Raw genomic sequence first — 15,227 nt, 5'->3', positions numbered from 1 at the left:
AGACCAAGTTTCCAAACTTGTATAAAATAAAGACTCTTTGCTTTTATATATGATACTCGGTCTTCTTGTTGGTTTTTGGGGAACTTTGCAGATCTGGGCATAACATGCATAGACCAGGCTAGCTGCTAACTTACAGAGGCTCTACTGCCTCTGCCTCCCAAGTGCTGGGGTTGGAGCCTTGAGCACTCAGGTCAGGCTGATTGCCCTTTTAATGGAGGGAATTGCAAGTTTCAGAGGGAGACCTTCCTACTGAATCTCTAGCTAGCAACTGATGATGCTTTTCTGCTGTGCTGATGATTGGCTAATTATACTGACTTTAACCAATCAGCATCAAAGCAGTGATTCCCCTGGTTCTTACTATCCTGGCCATGGGCAAAGAGAGGGCATAGTTTCTTCTGTGTATGCTTGTGTGCTCCTCCTATTCTGGTCTTTTCTCTCCTTCAGCATGATGCAACTGTGGCTCCCCAGAGGCCCCTGGGTGGCAGCTATGATCATGGCATTGATGGTGCTGAGCTCTTCCATGGCTTTGGTCAGGGACCGCCGATGTAAGTGCACACCTCAGGTGCTGAGCTGCTGGGGGTGGGGGAGGAAGGGGGCCAACTTCTCACTGCCCAGGTTAAGCCCCTTGAATCTACCGATATTTTCTGTGACCGCCCACAGTCCTCACATGAAATACAAACTGTTTCTCCAATGGAAGCCTGGATGCCTGTGCTCTCAGATCTGTGTGAGAGGCCCCACGTATCAGCCACTGCTTTCCAGTTTCTTCCTGGAGCATCTCCAGCCTTGTGTCGTAGTCCTCAGGGCCTGGAGAGGACTGATAATCATGGTGTTAAATTAACCCCTGCACAGGGCTTGTCCTCATTGTGCTGAGCTATGACAAAGAGGTTTCTCTTTAAAAATAGAACTTCATGTGTGTGTTTGTATTCTATTTTGTATATATGTTTATTTTATTTTCAACAAAAAAGACCAATGTTGAAGTAATCAAAAGATTCCCCTGGAAGTGCCACAGAGTCAGGGGAACAGGGCAGGCTTCCCAGGAAGAGCCCTGTGCATCCTCTCCAGGCCATGAGGCCACCGCCTGGGCACCTGGGAGGCTGAGCCCAGGGCTCTGTCTTTCTCTCTCCTTGACTCCAGAGTCTGTGCAGCCTGTTCCCACATGGGGGCCCTGCTGGGTGGTGGGTGAGTTCCCTTTCTCCTTGGGAACACAGGGCAGCTAATGCAGCCTTAGAGAGGATGGGCTGTGTGAGCTGTTTCAAAGTCTGTGAGGCCTCTTCTGAGATCCCGGGGCGGGTTAGAGCGCATTTGATGTTGTGGTTTGAATCTCTCTGTATTTCATTTTCTCCTACATTCTCTGTCCTGAGTCCAGTCCATGGAAAGGACCCGACTTCTCTTTGCATCTTGTGATCCACTTCCAGATTCACGACCCACGTCTACACCACACACAGGAAAATCAAAGTCTGGGGTCTGCATACGGGATATAAAAGATGGAGTGATTAACACTGCTAAGATGTGACCCCAAATGCTGGGACTGTGGCCGAGCCGTCTGAGCCTCTGTGCTTTAACTGATGTAAAATGGGGAAGAGGATGGTGTTCATAGAGCTGCTTAGGTGTTGGCAGGGATGGCCGTGTAGAGCGCTGGGGGCTGCTGCTCACTGTGCGCTTCCTCTCTGTAAGGGCTGTCATCTCACACATCAGATGACACAGAAGCTTCCAGGCTGGGTCCCACCCCATTGTCACACTTCAGAGACCAGGCTCCTGCCCTTGCATCATCGTGATTCACACCAACTGTTCTTTTTTTTAAGACTTATTTATTTAATGTAGGAGTGCTGTATCTGCATGTATAACTTTATACCAGTAGAGGGCATCAGATCCCACTAGAGGTGATTGTAAACCGCGATGTGATGCTGGGCTTGAACTCAGGACCTCTGCAAGAGCAGCCAGTGCTCTTAACTGCTAAACCCTCTCCAGCCCCCCTCACACTAACGTTTAGTATGGCTTCCGAGTCTGTTGTTTTTCCTCCATTTTGTCTTTTAATATAAATCAAACCCAGTCTCTTCTGACGATCTTCGGTGATGTCTCAAAACACAGAGATCGGTAATTCCATCTCGGAAACTCTCAGCGGTCTCTCTCCCCTGAGTAGTGATGACTGCAGCAAATATTTTCCTACTTAGTGCTCCAAACTTCTTTATCTTTCTGTTCATTCGGGTAGATGATAATGTCTGGTGCTCACATGTATTTGAGTTACTGTTAACAAATCTCTTGTACATTGTCCGAGTTAGATTAAATGTTAAAATGAAAAACCATACATCTGATGTGTCTCACCCCACCCCTATGGAAACTACAGAAGATCACGTGACCGACTGACACCCTCGCCTGTCCCTGGGGTCACACTTGGCATCTAATTTTAAAAAGATCTGGTTTGTGAATTCTCTGGGTCTGTAATTTAGATAAGGGATTATGGGCCAGTGTTGGGATCATGGTTTTCATTTCCACAAACTTCTACAATAGTTTTCAAAGCTCCATTCAACCCCACAGCTTCTGAGTTGGGCTCCTCTTGATCCCCACAGTCTCGTCTCCCACCTGCCGCCCTCACACCCTGTGCACTGTTGCTCATGAACTCAGTGTTGACAGTGAGATGTGCCCCTCTCCCCCCAACACTGACAGTCCCACCCTCTGCTTCTGCCCCATCTGTGACACATCTTCCCTGTCCCCTCCTGTCACTCAAGTCTCCCTGTTAGCAGACCTCCACCCCCTCTCCTATTTGTTCCCCACTCTCACAATTTAAGCTCCAAAGTGGAGGGGGCAGCCTCTGTTTTTCCCTCTGTGGATCCCCTGGGTCAGCACAGGTCAGCGCTGAGGGAGATTTCCTGTTCTTTCTGCTGTGATTATGGGAGAACCAAAAGCACAAAGAATAAAAGGAGCGGTGTCTTCTGAGGGGTGAGCACCAGGCTTCCAGCTTATCTCCAGGAAGGGCAGCTGTGGGATCGAGAGGGGCACACCCTGCTGGCCCAAATACATCTGTTGGGTGCTGGTATTTGGGGAGGTGACCTGATTCGGGACACCAACTCCAGCTGTCCTACATGGCCTGTGACAGGATTGTTCTGTTCTCAAGTTTATTCCCAAATGGAACATTTTTTTTTTTTTTTTTGAGTCCTGGGACCAGCAGCAGCATCCATCCCTAACTGAGCAGAGAACACTTGCCTTGACCAAGTGTGTGTGACAGGGAAAGCCCACAGGCTGGAGCCCTAGGCAGGACCAGGGACAGCAGTGGAAAGCTGGGGGTGTGAGAAATAGTCTTCCCCAGGGAGGAGCACACCAACTGGTTATCCAATGCCAAATGGTCAGCCCTAAAATCATACACTCAAGTAACATTGTGCAGATGAGAAGGGTGAGTTCATGTATTTAGGAAAGTATAAGTATATGCATATATCTATGTAACTATTAATAACAAAAGAGGCCATGAATTTGAAAGAGAGCAAGGAGGGTATGTAGGAAGGCTGAGAGGTTGTTAATGATACAATTATATCACAATCACAAAAACTAAAAGAGTCTCACTGGCTGTATAACTCACACTTAAGGGCAGGCCCTGTGCCCAGCAGTAGATGTTTCAATAGAAAGTGAACTCAACAGTATTATTGGAGACTCTCTCTTTCTCTCTCTCTCTCTCTCTCTCTCTCTCTCTCTCTCTCTCTCTCTCTCTCTCTCTCTCTCTCTCTCTCTCTGTCTCTCTGTCTCTCTGTCTCTCTGTCTCTCTGTCTCTCTGTCTCTCTGTCTCTCTGTCTCTCTGTCTCTCTCTCTCCCCTCTCTATCTTACCATACAGGTGTTTGCTCATACATTAAGGTTGAAGATTTTTGTGGCTTTTATTTTATTCCTGTGAGTGTGAATGTGTGTGTTGTCCTATCCTAATTTTTTCTTTCGTCTTAGTTGCCTGATCTTTCTAGTGGGAGAAAGAAAAATAAGATTACAGATTTGGGTGGGTGGAGAGGTGGGGAAGATCTGCGGGAGCTGAGGGAAGGAAAACTGTGATCATAATATATTGTTTGAAAAAAGTCTATTTTCATTAATAATAATAAAAAATACCATGGGAGATAAAACATCCAGTCAACCTCTGCTTCCTCTCAGAATCAGGAGATCATAGATGAGGGCTAAAAAGAAGTGTGGGCACCTCCTCTCCTGTTAAGTCTGGATGTGGTAAACTCGATCTGCACTGTTTGGTTGATAATCATGGGATCCTGCCCTTTTCTGAAGAGAAAGGGGAGGAGGAGTGGATAAGGAGGGTGGGGTAGGGACTGGGAGGAGAGGAGGGAGGGGAAACTGCTGTAGGATGTAAAGGAAAAAAGGAAGGAAGGGAGGGAGGGAGGGAGGGGAGGGGATGGAGGAAGGAAGGGGGAGGGAGGGGAAATGGAAGGAAGGAGGGAGGAGGGGAGCAAGCAGGAGACTATGAAGGGAGGATTGTGCTTCTTCTATGAATGGGGAAAATTTCCCCAGGGTTCCTCCATCTCTCTTTGTCAACTACTTGAGCAGGACTGTGTGTCCTTCTGCCCCTGAGTTCTGGTGACGTCAGAGGTGGGCTGGGGCGAGCCTGGGCCTGGTCATCTGTGGCAGCTGAAGAGGGACTCACAAACTCGGGTGTCTTTTCACCAGAAATGAAGATCCTTCCTGTCTCCACAGCTCGGTTCATGGCACAAGTTAAACACGAGTGTCATTTCTACAATGGGACACAGCGCGTGTGGCTTTTGGATAGATACTTCTACAACCAAGAGGAAAACGTGCGCTTCGACAGCGACGTAGGCAAGTACCTTGCTGTGACCAAGCTGGGGGAGCTGGAGGCCGAGAACTGGAACAGCCGGAAGGAGCTCCTGGAGGATGCGCGGGCCGGGGTGGACACGTACTGCAGATACAACTACCGGATTTTGGAGAGCTTCACTGAGCAGCGGAGGGGTGAGATGTGAGGGAGAGAAGTTGGAAATAGCGAGGAGGGGGGGGACGGACTGTGAGGAATCAGTAGGAAGATGCATGTGTGTGTGTGTGTGTGTGTGTGTGTGTGTGTGTGTGCGCGCGCGCGCGCGCGTGTGTTCGGGAGCCCGGAACAGAACTGGTGTTCTCAGCAGGAGCTTCTGCAGTGTTAACTCTGTTCTCTCCAGCTATAAGAAGAACGTCAAGACTGCCCAGGACAGTGAAGTGTGGTGGGAACTGTATTAAAGATAATTAATCTAGGCTTAAGTAGGAGGGTTAGGAGGAAGGAGACTACATGGTGTCTTCTTGACTTCGCCTACTCTTTCTCTACATCTCTGTTAGGACTTTCTGCCTGGCTTTACTCTGTTAAGCCATTGACCAAGCGAAGCTTCTTTATAAACCTATGGCAATGAAACATTCACAGCATGCAGAGGGTAATCCCACATCACATCCCCTTTTCTGCCTAAATAAAAAGGAGGGATTTAACTTTAACATAACAAGATTACATACAACAAAACAGTTATCAAGCAAGAATTATGGTTCCAATATTTAGTCCATTTACATTTGGCAAATTAAGGAAAATACTCTATCATCCATCCTATGTTGTGAGTCTAAAGTTTTATATCTAATCTATCTTTTATAATTATAATTATCTTTCTTCAACTCCATCAAAGACTCCAGAAAGATATAATATTACCAAAGTAAACAGGAAATGCATTGTAAGCAACTTCCAAAACTCCAGAATTGACAGAGACATCTCACCGCCTGGACATTCACCCAAAGTTCTTCTGTAACGTTGTGACACCCATCTTCAGCCCACAGGCCCATAGTACAGACTTTTCCACGAAGTAGGAAATTTGAAAGTCAGTTCCACCCCTATTGGCAGTTTGTCAATCACTTTCTTCTTTGTCCTGCAGAATGTCTCGTACACTCTTTCATGAAGCAGGAACCCTGAAGAACTGTCTCACCTTCTTTAGGCAAGTCCAGCAGTCATTTCTCTGTGGGTCCTGCATGTCCAGTTCATACACCGTAACATCAAGCAGGCCAGACAAGAGTAGTTTCTTGTCCAAATGGCTAACCAACTCCATAAGGAGCCTCTTTGGTGTTCATCATTTTCTTGAAATAGATTGGTGCTTCCAGGAGCAGATGCGCCTCGTTGTTATGAAAAGATCTAAGTGCTTAAAACATTTTAAATGTCATATTCTGTTAGTCTTTGAAAGGTTTGAAGAATAACTATACATCTGAAATATAATCTCTATATATCTAGAAAACCTAACATAACTACAAGATTAAATATTATAATTATCTATTAACCTATATTTCTTATACATTACATATTTAAATGAGCTGCACAAACACAATACATCAAAAGCAGAAATATACATATAACAAAATTGACCTTAAATTTTATCAGTAAAGCAAGATCCATACCAATGTAAAGTATTCATCTCTATAGCATATCCCCCTTTAAATGTAAAAAAAATATAAACAATATTTGGGAATTTGGGCATAGTTATCTTTAGGGGGAGGCTGCTTGTTTGTTCCTGGCATCTCAGACTCAAAATAATCACACAGAAACTTTATTATTTGTAATACTGTATGACCAATAGCTTAATGAAGAAGGACGCTTACAAGAAATCCAGCAGATGTCAGATGTCATGATTGCGGAGTCACGGCTAGCAGCCATGCAGCCATTGGCGACACGAACGGTCCTGAGACACTTTAGTTTCCCGCCTTAGTACTGGTTAAATCCTGAGAAATATGCTTTGCTTGACAAATTAAAAGCAATTAAATCAATTCCATACATGGAACAAGAAGCCCAGAACTCACGGGCAGGGAGCACAAACCAGAAGCTGCACAAGAGATGCCACGTGGAAGGAATGCAGCAGAGGGGGCCGGGCGGCGGGGGAGTGGGCATGTGTGTGCTTGGGAAATTTCCAAGTCACTGCACGTAGTTAGCGCCACTGTGGTGCGGGTTCTACGAAAAACTGCTTAGGTATTAGCAAGTCAAAGCAGGCAGGGTTGGGAGACTTTCTGAGCTGTGGATTGGTTAGGTCCTCAGGCCATCCACCCATTAGGAGTGGAGTCTGAATCCATGTGGGGCACCAAGGAAGAAGGATGCTTAAAGGAAATCCCACACCAGCTCAGAATCGAGAATAACAGAGGGTTATTTATTTAGGGGCAGACTCACAAGTCACAATCCTCTGCTGGAATGGGGGACAGCAATCAAATGCTGCAGCTGGAAAAAAGAGGCCAGACACATGCTTTACCTCAGCATAAACAGTACAGGAGGCCACGCCCAAGTGGCAACAGGAATTTTTATAGCAGCTTAAGCATATTTCTAGCTAGCTCTTACATCCTAAACTAACACATCTCCATTAATCTGTGCATTGCCGTGTGGCAGTGGCTTACTGGCAAGTTTCCATCCACTTCCTTGGTAGAATTTTTGGGGTTGCTTATGTAAATTATCATATCATCAGCCAATAGTGAGAGTTTTATTTCTTCTTTTCTGATTTGTATGCATGCCCTTGATATCCTTTTGGTGTCTTATTGCTCTAGCTAGAACCTCAAGAAGTATATCGAATGGATATGGAGAGAGTGGACAAACTTGTCCTATTCCCGATTTCAGTGGAATTGCTTTGAGTTTCTCTCCATTTAGTTTGATGCTGGCTGTTGCTGGCTGCATATTGCCTTAATTATGTTTAGGTATGCTCCTTGCCCCTGCTCTGTCCAAGACCTTTATCATGAAGGGATGTTGTATTTTTGTCGAAGGCTTTTTCACCATCTAATGAGATGATCATGGGTTTTTTTTTTTTTTCAGTTTATATGGTAGATTACATTGACAGATTTTTTTTTTTATGTTGAACCATCCCTGCAACTCTGGAATGAAGCCAACTTGATCATGGTAGATGATTTATGATGTTTTCTTGGATTCAGTTTGCCAGTATTTTATTGAGTCTTTTGCATAAATTTTCTTAAGTGAAATTGGTTTGTAATTTTTTTTCTTAGCAATGTCTTTATGTGCTTTGGATAGCAGGGTAATTGTAGCCTCATAAAAAGAGTTTGGCAATGCTCCTTCTGTTTCTATTGTGTGGAACAACTTGAGGAGTATTGGTATTCGCCCTTCTTTGTAAATCTTGTAGAATTCTGAGCTGAAACCATCTGGTCCTGGGCTTTTTTTGGTTAGGAGACTTTGGATGACTGTTTCTATTTCTTTAGCAGTTAGAGGTCTATTTAATTTGCTTATCTGGTGTTGATTTAATTTTGGTAAGTGATATTTATCCAGAAAATTGTCCATTTTTTAAAGTTTTCCAATTTTGTGGATTACAGGTTTTTGAAATATGATCTAACGATTCTTTGGGTTTCCTCCATATCTGTTGTTATGTCCTCCTTTTCATTTCTGATTTTGTTAATTTGGATTTTCTCTCTCTGGCTTTTGGTTAGTTTGGATAAAGTTTTATCTATTTTGTTGATTTTCTTGAGGAACCAACTCTTAATTTTATTGATTCTTTATATTGTTTTCTTTGTTTCTATTTTGTTGATTTCAGCTTTCAGTTTGGTTATTTTCTGCCATCTAGTCCTCCTGGTGAGTTTGATTCTTTTTGTTCTAAAGTTTTCAAATGTTCTGTTAACTCACTAGTATGGGGTTTTTTTTTTTAGCTTCTTTATGTAGGCATTTAGTGCTATGAGCTTTCCTCTTAACACTGCTTTCATTGTGTCCTATGAATTTGGGTATGTTTTGTGGTTATTTTCATTGAATTTTAGGACCTTTTAATTTCTTCCTTGAATCATTGATGATTCAGTTGAGCATTGTTTAATTTCTATGTGTTTGTGGGCTTTCTGGAATTAGTGTTGCTGTTGAATTCTAATTTTAAACCATGGTGATCCAATAAGATACATGGGGTTATTCCATTTTTTTTCTGTATCTGTTGAGGTTTGCTTTGTTACCTAGTATGGGGTCAGTTTTTGAGAATGTTCCATGAGGTGCTGAGAAGAAGGTATATTCTTTTATGTTTGGATGGAATGTTCTATAGACGTCCGTTAACTCCATTTGAACTGTAACATCTGTTAGTTCCCTTATTCCTCTGTTAATTTTCTGTCTGAAAGACCTGTCCTGTGGTGAGAGTATCCCACTATTAGTGTGTGTGGTTTAATATGTGATTTAATCTTTAGACGTGTTTCTATTACATATAAGGGTACCCTTGCATTTGGGGCATAGATGTTCAGTTTTGAGATTTCTTCTTGATGGATCTTTCCTGTGACTAATATGAAATGTCCCTCCTTGTCTCTTTTGATTGATTTTAGTTTGAAGTTTTTTGTTAGATATTATAATAGCTATATCGGCTTGTTTCTTAGGTCCATTTGATTGGAAATTTTTTTCCAACCCTTTAATCCGAGATGATGTCTGTCTTTGAGGTTGAGGTGTGTTTCTTGTATGCAGCAGAAGGATGGATTCTGTTTCCATGTCTAATCTGTTAGCCTGTGTCTTTTTATACATGAGTTGAGTCCATTTATATTAAGGGATATTAATAACCAGTGATTGCTAGCTCCTGTTATTTTAGTTTTGTTGTTGTTGATGTTATTGTGTGTGTTTTTCCTTTTTTGGTATTTGCTGCTGTGAGAGCATCTATTGTCTGTGTTTTTGTGGAGGTAGCCAACTTCTGTGGGTTGGAGTTTTCTTTCCTTTTCTTTGTGTAGGGCTGGGCTTGTAGGTAGGTATTGGTTAAATCTGGCTTTGTCATGGAATATCTTGTTTTGTCCTTCTATGGTGATTGAAAGTTTTGCTGGGTATAGTAGCCTGGGCTGGCATCAGTGATCTCATAATGTCTGTGTAATTTTTGACCAGGACCTTCTGACTTTCATTGTTTCCATTGAGAAGTTAGGTGTCATTCTGATTGGTCTGCCTTTATATGTTACTTGGAGTTTTTTTTCCTTTGTATCTATTAGTACTCTTTCTTTATTCTGTATATTTAGTGTCTTGATTATTATGTGGCAAAGGGACTTTCTTTGATCTAGTCTATTTGGTGTTCTGTAAGCTTCTTTTATCTTTATATGAATATCTTTCTTTAGGTTGGGAATGTTTTCTTCTATGATTTTGTTTAATATATTTTCTTTTGAGTGCTTTTGAGTTGGACTTCTCCTTCTATTCCTATTATCCTTAGGTTTGGTCTTTTCATGGGGTCCCACGTTTCCTGAGTATGTTGTGTTGAGCTTTTGTTGGATTTAATGCTTTCTTTCACCTATGAGTCTGTCTCCCCTATTGTATCTTCAACATTCGAGATTCTCTCTTCCATCTCTTGTACTCTGCTGTTCATGCTTGCGTTTGTGGTCCCTGATCGTTTTCTCATAATCTTCCTTTCTATACTTCCCTTGGTTTGTGTTTTATTTATTGTCTCTATTTCAATTTTCAAGTCTTGGATAGTTTCTTTCATATGTTTGATTGGTTTTCTGTGGTTTTCTTTAAGGGATGTGTTGATTTCTTCCAATTTTTTGTTTGTCATTTCCTCCATTTCTTTGAGGGAATTTTTCATTTCCTCTTTAAGGGCCTCAAACATTCTAGTAAAGCTATTTTTTTTAGATCATTTTCTTCTGCTCCATCTATATTTGGCTGTTCGAGTCTTGCTATTGTAGGACTAGTTTTATCACTGCTGTGTTGCTCTTTATAGCGTTGAGTGTGTTCTTCCCTTGTCTACCATCTCTTCCTCTGGCTGGTGGAGTTGGGGCTGTGTCCCTGGCGATCAATCTTCCAGATGCCAGTGGATGCCAAGCTCAGATGGTTGTTCCTCATGGTTCAGTCAGGGTCAAGGTACCAGTCTCCCTGGAGGTCCCTGGTGCTCCTCGATGCCACTCAGCAATCAATCCTGCACTCCTGGGAGTCCCTCAGCAATCCCGAGGGTCATTTTGGCCCGCTCCCAAGGAGGTTGCTGGCTTGAGCCTGCTCTGGCAGAGGTCAGTGGTTCAGGCCTGCGACCTCTAAGATTGCTGATTCATACCAGTTCCTGCAGAAGTCATGTACCTGATTCATATCCTTGTGCCTGCTCCCGTGGAAGCCCATGCCTTGTGCATGCTCCTGTGGAGATCACTGCCTCAGGCCTTCTTCTGCGGAGGTGGCTGCCTCAGACCTGCTCAAGAGGGGATCACTGGTTCAGGCTTGTTTCTGTAAATGTCCCTGGCCTGGGCCTGCTCAGTTCCTGGCTTGGGCCCAGTCCCAGTCCTACAGAGGTCTCTGGCTCAGCATAGAGACATTTTATAAACTGAGATTCCCTCTTCTCACATGACTTCAGCTTGTGTCAAATCGAAATAAAAGTGCCCACCACTATGTGAGGTGTTGAAAACCCCATTTACAGAGCTCAAGGTGGGGTGTCTCTTCACAAAACTTGAGAAGACTGTAAGAGAAATGAACTGAAAATTTAAAAAAGAAAACAGAAAATGAAGGCTTTTTTGAACTACATTTAAGGGATGGAGGGAGTTTACAGTGACCTTCCATGAGAATGGGATTATAACGTATCCACATGGCTGTTACACTGTGTTGTCCAGACAAAACAGTAAGAGAAAAGGCCTGGCTCCTTCAAAATGGATAGGATTCACTCCAGCACCACCTTCTGTTGCATGCCCACGGCTCTGCAGGAGTCCGGGTGCGGACTGCAGCACAGTTCCTAAACCCTGCAGCGCACACACTGACAGCTGCTGCTGAGGAGACTGACTCCCTGGGAGTCACATTAGGAGAATACATTAGGAGAACATTGACCGAAGATATGGTAAAGTTGATTTATTTAGAGTCCTGCAGAAAGAGATGAGAAAAGAGTTCTCAGTAAGACTTCCTGCCTCGCACACAGAACTGTTGCCCTCTAGACACCAGAAGAGACAGAACCTAGAGACACAACTTATGTACTTAGCTGATGGAGAAATTGCAACAGCTGGGGGATGAGCTTTTCTTTCCCTACCAGGGAATCCACCTGCAGCTGGTGATTCCTCCAGGGAGTGGCGCTGGTAGCTAAGTGAGAAAACAGACACTAAGTCCAGGGACAACTGTGTTAGACTCTGAGTCCTGCCTGGACCTCAGTCTGGGTGGCTGGAGGCAGACACAGCCAACCTGGGGGGACAGCTCTGCCCTCATGGCCTATTCTCACCTCCTTTTCCCTATTAGTTGAACCTGTGGTGACTGTGTATCCTACAAAGACGCAGCCCCTGGATCACCACAACCTCCTGGTCTGCTCTGTGAGCGGCTTCTACCCCGGCCACATTGAAGTCAGATGGTTCCGGAATGGCCAGGAGGAGAAGGCTGGGGTCGTGTCCACGGGCCTGATCCGGAATGGGGACTGGACCTTCCAGACCCTGGTGATGCTGGAGACGGTTCCTCAGAGTGGAGAGGTTTACACCTGCCAGGTGGAGCATCCCAGCCTGACCAGCCCTGCCACAGTGGAGTGGAGTGAGTGGGAAGCGCCTGACCCTGCGAATCCCCGCCCACCCGGGAGGAGCGTGGCTTACCCCTGCCTGTCAGCTCTGACTGTGCGAACCCGCCCCCTATAGGGCTTGTCTTATTCCTACCCATCTGCTCTCTGCCCACACGCTATTTCCGCTGGTTCTGCACTGTCCTCTCCTTCAGCATGGCTCACAGGGTAGGTGTGTGATCTCCTATGAGCACCTTTGCCCCTGGGAAGCAGTTATGCCCCCACACGCTCTCCTGAGCCTTCAGTGACATCACAGGCCCAGGGACCTGCCTGGCCCTGGCTGCAGCCTCTGCCTCTGGCTGGGTTGTGTTTCTGCTACTGCTCAAAGAGTAATGGACAAAGGGCAGCTCAGGATCATGGCTGACCTCAGGGACGTCCAGTCTCAGCTCTGCCTTTGCTTAGCTCTGTCACCCTCAGGACTGTGCATTCTCAGAGCTCAGAGGCTTCCTGTCAGCTCAGCTCAGGGCAGCCATATTAAGTCTCTTCATACTGTGAACCTCTTGCTGTTTTATTGCTTCCAAACATCAGCAAGAGTGTTCAAGACCAGCTCTTCTAGGAGAGGCTTCTTCCTTGGTCTTAAAGCTCTGACTCTAGGGGCCCCAAGAGGGAAACAGGATTTGGGCTGAAAATCTCTAAACCCGGCTTCCTTTCTCAGGGGCACAGTCCTCATCTGCACAGAAGAAGATGCTGAGTGGAGTTGGGGGTTTCATGCTGGGTCTGTTCTTTCTTGGACTGGGACTGTTCATCTACTTCGGGAGCCAGAAAGGTAAGGAGCCTGGTGGTGGCCAAGACTCCATAGCATTTCAGGGACTAGCCATACTTTGTCTCAGGATGTCACTGGCCCTGTGACCTCAAGTGTCAATGGACTGTGAACCAAACATTCTGTAGTTATTGGATTGAACTCTAAGGAGTATTATAGCATATGGAGATGGGAAAGCTAAGGTGGTTCTGACTTGAGAACTGGGAACAGAGGAAGAGTGAAGGAAGAGCCACCGGGCTGGTGTGCCTGAGGCTTCCTGAGCCCCTTCTCTCTGTCCACACTCCCCTCTGCCCTGGATGCCCTGCCCTGTGATGCCAGAGGAATCTCAGATGGCAGCTCAGCCTATGGGAACAGGTGTCCGTTGACAGATCTTCCTCCGTGCACTTAGTGTCTATTTTGTTCTCTTTTCTAGGACAGTCTGGACTCCAGACGACAGGTAACACCCTTCAGTCTTCCCTCAGAGACAGATCTGCTTTCCCTACAGTGTGGGGGCTGGGGCGTGGGGGACACCAGGCAGACACACAGGGGAAGATAGAGACCCCAGGGCCTGGTCAGGCAGTTTGCACTTACTGAAGGCCTGTGCTCTGAAGCAGCTTCGGCTGGGGCGTGAGAAGTTCTCTCTGCTCACTGTTGTGCTGTCGGGTAGAGTACTGAGGTGGTGAGAGAATTCACTGCAGAGTTTGGTCTGGAAATGTCACTGTCCCCTGTGCTCTGCAGGACTCCTGAGCTGAGCTGAAGTAACAAGGCTGAAGGAAGGAGCTCTCCTGTCTCCACATCATGCAGTGATGTCCTTCTGGGCTTAAGTTTCTCCACTGACAGTGCTTCCCCAGGACCTGGCTCCTGGTTATGGATGCTACAAAACTTATTCCTGATGACTCAGCCCCTGCCTTGGTCTGCAGCCTCAGGACAGAGGTCCCTTCCCTTTTGTCTGGAGCTTCTGAGCCAGGCTGCTGTCAGGATGCCTTCTTATATTTTCATCAAATAAGTAAAGAATGAAAATCACCTGCTTCATGGCATTTCAAGGAGAAGAAAGTCAAAGAAAAAGGAATGATTCTCTGTAAGACACTGTGCAGGGTATACATATCAGATAGTGTATAAAAAATAAATTTAGTGTTGTACATTACTTGTTAATTAGAATATTTTTCTGATTCATATTGAATTTGAAAAGACAATATATAATAGACCAGGCGTGTGATTCAAGCACACAAAAAGAGAACTCACAAGAGGCTGTGCTAGAGGAGGGGGTGCCTGCCGTGTCCCTGTCACAGTGTGGGTGAGGACACGGTCAGGGCGATGCTCTGAGTCCCAGGAGCTCCGTCCTTTGCTCTATGGAGCAGCTGGAGGGTAAGAGAAAGGCGCTTGCATTGGTTGAGAATCTGGAAGGTTCTGCTCTGGGTTCCACCCGATCAGCCAGTCTCTAACACTGGGGTTTCCCTCCATTTTCCATGCAAAAGTACACACATTCAAAGAAAAAAGGTTAAAACAATTTAATCAGGTGTGAAGAAACAAAACAGCAAGCAAGATGATACTTTCACAGGCCAATATGCTGTTCCATGTGCTCCCGAGAAAAACATGTTTCCTAGAGGAATTTCTAGAGGAAACAAACCTATGAGGAGAGGGAGATGGCTGCATGGATGGAAGCATTTGCCGGGCAAGCCAAGCGACCTGAGCTTGATTCCTGGAGCCACACAAAGGTGAGAGAGACAGCTTTCCAAAGTTGTCCTCCTAGATGGACAGACACACATTTTAAAATGGAAATTTTGTAATTAAATGGAAAATAGAAAAAATAGATGGAGTTAAAGACTTTTTACAGAATACAAAAACACTGGTATCTATTCTCTCTCTCTCTCTCTCTCTCTCTCTCTCTCTGTGTGTGTGTGTGTGTGTGTGAGAGAGAGAGAGAGAGAGAGAGAGAGAGAGAGAGAGAGAGAGAGAGAGAGAAAGTTAGTTTGATTAATTTGTCTCCTATAAGCTGATAGGGAATGGCCCTATTAGGAGGTGTGGCCTTTTTGGAGGAAGTGTATTCTTGTTGGAGGAGGCTGGATGTCACACCTGTAAC

General features: G+C 45.1%; 1 protein-coding gene across 1 annotated transcript; it reads left to right on the top strand.

Annotated features, from left to right (window-relative positions):
- The first annotated feature begins 445 nt into the window (after nt 1-445).
- LOC119823798 (H-2 class II histocompatibility antigen, E-S beta chain-like) lies at nt 446-13,741 on the top strand. The gene is made up of 5 exons (XM_038343855.1): nt 446-545; nt 4,673-4,942; nt 12,105-12,386; nt 13,064-13,174; nt 13,581-13,741. Exons 1-5 carry the CDS (start codon nt 446-448, stop codon nt 13,739-13,741), a joined length of 924 nt encoding a protein of 307 aa, XP_038199783.1.
- Nucleotides 13,742-15,227: the final 1,486 nt, after the last annotated feature.

This window comes from Arvicola amphibius, chromosome 9 (genome assembly GCF_903992535.2).
Source record: "Arvicola amphibius chromosome 9, mArvAmp1.2, whole genome shotgun sequence".
Classification (NCBI taxonomy): Eukaryota; Metazoa; Chordata; class Mammalia; order Rodentia; family Cricetidae; genus Arvicola; species Arvicola amphibius.
This window is presented reverse-complemented; position numbering and strand designations above follow the sequence as displayed.